The sequence below is a fragment of the Myotis lucifugus genome, unplaced genomic scaffold, assembly GCF_000147115.1.
Source record: "Myotis lucifugus unplaced genomic scaffold, Myoluc2.0 scaffold_156, whole genome shotgun sequence".
NCBI classification, from domain to species: Eukaryota; Metazoa; Chordata; class Mammalia; order Chiroptera; family Vespertilionidae; genus Myotis; species Myotis lucifugus.
The window spans coordinates 2,710,851-2,717,270 of NW_005871204.1; the positions used below are offsets into that span (position 1 = coordinate 2,710,851).

General features: G+C 39.0%; 1 protein-coding gene across 1 annotated transcript in view; it reads right to left on the reverse strand.

The window, feature by feature from the left end:
• RAB3IP (RAB3A interacting protein) overlaps positions 1-6,420 on the reverse strand; it is a 38,892-nt gene extending 32,472 nt beyond the window's left edge. The window contains exons 1-2 of the mRNA XM_023759462.1: positions 6,145-6,420; positions 5,166-5,424 (exon numbers count right to left, since the gene is read on the reverse strand). Of these exons, the coding sequence (XP_023615230.1) occupies positions 5,166-5,424; positions 6,145-6,395 (510 nt within the window). The 5' untranslated portion in view covers positions 6,396-6,420. The remainder of the gene's footprint in view (positions 1-5,165; positions 5,425-6,144) is intronic.

The window sequence follows — 6,420 nt, forward strand, 5'->3', positions numbered from 1 at the left end:
GGATACAAGAAGTACTTAGACATCGTCCCATCTCCAAGAGTGGGAAACAAAGAATATTTTAAATCCCCTATCTCTCTGTCTTCCCTGTCTGGAGAGGGTAGATAATATTTATAGATGACTCATGAAATAAATATGACAATAGCGTATCTAAAATTCTGGACAAATTTATTTAGGAAACTCATTCAAAGAAAAAAGCCGGAAAATAAGGCAAAAAGTTTATGGTATAATAAGGCACAGAGACATACTCCTTATACTTGGTCCTAATTGGTGGTTTTAAGGTTTTTACAGTCAAAATATAAAAAAGACTTTCCAGTTATGCATTTCGCAGTGAACATAGATTTTCTTCTCTCTTTTAGGCTCAAAATCACCATTCTCCTCGGAGGCAGCCATGACCAAGTGTATGTACATGTAGTCAATGATGACTGTCATGATTATTGTCCAGATGAGAGCAATTTTAAAACTTATACTGATCTCAGAGATCTTAAAATGGAGAAAAACGTATAACTCAAAATCAGGGAAACATTACCATGTATACATGTGTTTTCTCCCCAACTAGAAACATCTTAAGGACAAAGTTTAAAAATTTTTTATTTTTACCCTCTATAAGGCTCATATAATGCCATGAGTACTCTGGTTTCACAAGTAATATCTCTATCATAAAAACCCCGTGGTCGTGACACCATCACAGCAGAACAACCAATGACTGGTCACCAGGAGGCTGTGTGCCCAGCGAGGCACACGCAGGTGGGAGGGGCTGCATGCACAGTGAGGCATGCACGGGTGGGTGGGGACTTGACTCTGGGTCCGAGTTCCGCCCAGCACAGTGGGAGTCAGTCTGGGTCCCTCCAGCACGGTGGGTCTGGGTCTTGCGCAATATCGCACGCTGGGCCTCTAGTTTCTTTATAAAGAATATAGTAAATACTTATAAACATCCTTGGCCACAGTTAGAAGGGCCATTCTGAACATAGATTTGGTGCATGTATGGTTTGTTTGTTTTATAATCTTCACATGAGGATATTTTTTCCATGGATTTTTTTAGGGAAAAAAAATGGAAGGGAGGGAGAGAGACACAGAGAGAAGCATCAAAGTGAGAGAGACACGACAGTTGGTTGCCTCTCCCATGCACCCCGTCCAGGGCTGAGGACCAAGCCTGCAACAGAGGTACATGCCCTTGACCAGAATCAAACCCGCAACCCCCTTCATTTTAACCACTGAGCCAAACTAGCTAGAGCAGGTATGTGTTTTTGAGTGACTTTCTGTGGCTGCAAGATATTCCACTGGATTTTATTTTTTAAGTTATTTTCTTTCAGGGAAGAACAATTAAAAGATGAAAGTAATTCCTTATACCAATAGGTCTCACACTTTAGGAAATATAAGAATCAACAGGAGCTCTAACCGGTTTGGCTCAGTGGATAGAGCGTCGACCTGTGGCTGAAAGGTCACAGGTTCGATTCCAGTCAAGGGCATGTACCTTGGTTGCGGGCACATTCCCAGTAGGAGGTGTGCAGGAGGCAGCTGATCAATGTTTCTCTCTCATCGATGTTTCTGACTCTCTATCCCTCTCCTTTCCTCTCTGTAAAAAATCAATAAAATATATATATAATCAACAGGAGAGTTTAGTGAAGGCCTCAATAAAATAATTTTCTTTCAGCAGAATTCAAGAAGCTATACTTTAATAAAGATACACTAAAGCCCAACTTCTGCCTCAGAATTACAACAAAAACTGTTCTTCAGCAATGCTCTGTGGAAGGCCAAACAGGTGAGGGACTACATCATCATCTCTGGCAACCCTGTACTTCAAAGTCAGTGATCACCAAAGTCAGTATGGGTGTTCCCTCTATACACAGTATGGATTCCTTGCTGGGAAGGGGTTACCTAGCCAGGGACTACATTTCCCGGCCAGCCCACCACATACCTAAGCATCAGCATAAAACTGTTCACCCCAAAGGAATGTGAGGAACAGCAACATTTGTCACTTCTAAATCAAGGCTTTTTAGAAGCAGGTGTGCCTTCTCCAAGCTTTCTTTTCCCTTCACCCCATTAAGTACAGATAAATATAAAACTCTAAAAGACTACAAAGATCCAAGACAGAAGAAACACACATCTGTAAATTATTTCATTTACAAAGAACTGCCTATCAACAAGGATCATCTGCTTTGGAGTGTTAAAAGAATAAAAATAAACTTCTATTAGATTAAGTCACTAAAATTAAGGCGTTGCTTATAAGCAGCTAGCATGTTCCTAACTAATGTATTATGCATGTGTGTCTATTCATACAACAATGTAACTGAATACACACATATATATTCATTTAGCCAACAAAATGTATTGAAAACCCACTGTGTGCTCAAGATATAATTATGAGCAAAAACACATGTAATCCTTATCCTCATCAAACTCAAAATTAATGGAGCACGTGTGTAAGTATACGTTTCTGTGTTGGAGTAGAATAAAGGAACAGAACTTTCACTCTCAAGCAAGGTAGAGTAACGGGGATCACATTTATCACCCCACCTGACACAAAAATACTATAAAACGTATATGAAACAATGATTTTTAAGGCAATGGACATCAGGCAATAAAACAGCAATCCTGCAGATTATTCAAGGATTAAAATAGTTGTTAAGCTGAATCATATGTTCAAGGAGCTAGAGGAAAGACTGAACATGTTAAATAGAGCAAATAAAATACCTAAAAGACTCAAATCAAACTTTCAGAAATAAAATTACAATGTCCGAGATTAAAAAAATACATCGTATAGGATTAGTAGAGTAGATATTGCAGAAGAAAATAGTTACATTGAAGACATAGCAATAGGAACTATTCACAATGAAACAGAGGGGAAAATATTTTTTTTAATGAATAGAGTACCAGTTAGGTGTGGGACAACTTTAAGCAATCCAATGTTCATGTAAAAGGAGTCCCAAAGGAGAGGAAAGAGATTTTGAGGAAATAATGGCCAAAATTTCTCAAATTCTATAAAATTTAACCTATGGTTTCAAGAAGTTCAACAAGTCCCAAGCACAAGAAACCTAAAGAAAACCAAACCAAAATATAACATACTCAAATTGCTTATCCTATATTATAAAGGGTGTCCCAAAATTCACGCAAGAAGTAATTTTGATAGAAAACACAGGTTTATAATTAAAAACTGTAAATTTTTTATTGATTCATAAAGTATACAGTATAGGGTTATGTATGGAATAGCATATCGAGTAAATGGCCTCCATGGCTTTGCTGGCACAGATGCACTCTTTTGTTGAAATTTTCCATGACCGTTTTGCATAAATGTGACTGAATTTCGATGAGGCTCATTTTCATCTTGATGGCTTAGTTAATCGACAAAATTGTCACATTTGGGGTTCGGAAAATCCACAAGTGATTGTTGAGAAACAAATGCATCCACAATGTGTCACTGTTTGGTGCGGATTTTAGGCTAGAGGCATCATCGGACCATTCTTCTTCGAAAATGCGGCTGCTCAGGCAATAACAAAAGAGTGTGTATGTGCCAGCAAAGCCGTGGAGGCCATTTACCCGGTATGCTATTCCATACATAACCCTATATGTATACTTTTTGAATCAAGAAAAATTTACAATTTTTAATTATAAACCTGTGTTTTCTATCAAAATTATTTTATGCGTGAATTTTTGGACACCCTTTAAAAGGCTAATATGCAAATCGACCAAATGGCAGAACTGGTCGCTATGATGCCCACTGACCAACAGGGGGCAACACTCAACACAGGAGCTGCCCCCTGATGGTTAAGTGTGCTCCCACAGGAGGAGTGCCGCTCAGCCAGAAGCCCTGAGCCAGGCTCATGGCTGGCGAGTGCAGCGGCGGTGGTGGGAGCCTCTCCTGCCTCCACGGCAGTGCTAAGAATGTCCGACTGCCAACTTCAGCCCGCTCCCCACAGAAGCAGGCCTAAGCCGACAGTCAGATATCCCCCAAGGGCTCCCAGACTGCAAGAGGGAGCAGGCTGGGCTGAGGGGATCCCCCCGCCCAAGTGCACAAATTCTGTGCACTGGGCCTCTAGTCTATACATATAAAAGGCTAATATGCAAAGTGTCCCCTCAGGAGTTCGACTGCTCGCTATGATATACGCTGACCACTAGGGAGCAGCACAGAACAAAGAAAGGCCCCGGCTGGCAGCTGGAAGTCCCCAATCGGCCCTTGAAGTTATGCCTATAGAATGTTTGTTCTATCTTCTCAAGTATCTAAATGTAAAATGGTCCATTTCACCTAAGTTATCAAATTTATATAGAACTGTGCATATTATTCCTTTATTGTACTTTTGATGTCTGCAGGATCTGTAGTGATACCCTCCCTGTTTTATTTCTGCTATTGAATATAATCTATCTTCTATCTTTTTTTTAATCAATCCTGCTAGAGGTTTATCAATTTTATTGATCTTTAAAAAAAACAGCACTGTTTCATTGATTTTTCTCTAGCTTTTCTGTTGTCAATTTCATTTATTTTTGCTTTTTATTATTTCTTTCCTTCTGTTTACTCTGGTTATGCTATTTTTTTTATATTCTTAAAATGAGAGTATAGATTGTTGATTAGAGACTTTTTATTTTTTCTAATTATGAATTTTTAGTGCTATAAATTTCCGTCTGAAATTTAATTAGTCTCAGAAAAAGAATATGATATGGCTACAAGTTTGAGAATAAATAGCAGAAATTTTAAGACAACCAAGTGGAAAACAGAATTACCAAGAAAAGAAAATTTTCAAGGTAAGACAGAAAAATATTCAAACCCAGCTACAAGATGACGGTAATATTCCTAAAACAATTCCTCAAAACAAAATGACTTGGACTGAATGACTTCAAGTAAATGACCATAAAGTCAGGCACATATAAGAAGCGACAACTGGATACATGGAACATAACCCACCAAATCTGCATTACAGATAATGCAAGACAGGGAGCAGGGATGTAGAGGACAGAAAGAGTTTCAGAATCTCATTTTTCCAGTTAGTACTCTCAGATGAATTGCTTTACTACTCCATCAATTTCACAGATTCCTAAATGCTGCCCAACAGGAGCGGAGGCTGTGCACATGTGAAGGATAACTGTAGAACCATCATAATTTCATTTGAGTTACCCCTCCATGGGAAAATGGTAATTTTGAATATAATGTATGGAAGAATGTCTTTTTTGCTTACCCTCTGAGCTTTTGCAAGTTCTTCTTTCAATCTTTCATAGCCCTTTTCTCTGACTTCCAAAACAGATGGGCTTCGTAAACGGGACAGACTTTCGGTACTCAAACCGAATATATCATCACTGCCATCACAAGCTTCTGTTATAGTAGCACCCTGCAAAAACTCCCTCTCTGCACTACAGTTGTCCTTTCTCGTAGTTAAGGTCGTTAACCCAGCAGTTACTCCAGAGGTAGAACAAGGTGCTGGGTCTGTAACATGGATGCTGTAAAGGAGAGTTCAGGAAACATCAGCATGTGCTTAAATATAACTGGCATAAACACAGGTCTAGAAACGCTCAGGTCATAAACACACTGGTCTATCCAATTTGGTAGCCACTATATTAATTAAGAGCATGTTCTCGGTCAAAGCTAACATATTCTAAATCCTAATACCCACATGTGGCTAATGACCATCACATTAGCACAGAAACAGAACATTTTCTTCATCACAGAAAGTTCTATTGGATAGTGCTACTCTGAACAGGGGTCGGCAAACAAAACAGGTTAAATCCAGCATGCTGCCTGTTTTCATACGGCACACAAGCCAAAAATTATTTTTATATTTTCAAATGGTTGAGAAAAATCAAAATAATATTTTGTGGCACAAGAAAATTGTATGAAATTCAAAACTCGGTGCCCAAATATAAAGTCTTACTGGAGTTATTCATTTACATACTGCCTATGGCTGCTTTTGTACTTTAACAGCAGAGTTGAATAGTTACAATAGAAAATGGATAGCCCACAAAGCCTAAAATATTGACTACCTGGCCCTTTCCATAAAGTTTTCTGACCCCTGATGTTGAGTATTAACATGTATTGCTCTTCATGACAAGCTTATATGATTCAAGTTTTTGAAAACATTAAAACTTAAAATAAGGTAACCAAGCAAACTGTCCATTTGTTTAGTACAATACTCCAAAATAAGCATCTTGATGATCTCCTACCTGATACCAGATATTTCCGTACAATTTAAACGTCTGGGGGATGAATATACAGGCTGTGTAGGAAGGTCGGAGACATCTAAGGCATTAGCCTGGATAGGGGCAGAGCATAAAGATGAAGGGAGAGGCCGGTAGATGACACCTGGTGAGGTAGTCGGCTCTTGAGCTCCCGATTCATACACGCCAAGAAGGTCCGGAGAAGTAGGTGAAGCAAGGTTTACTTCATGGAAGCCTTCCAAGGGGTCATTAGCCATAGTAAAAGCCTCATCATAAGATAAC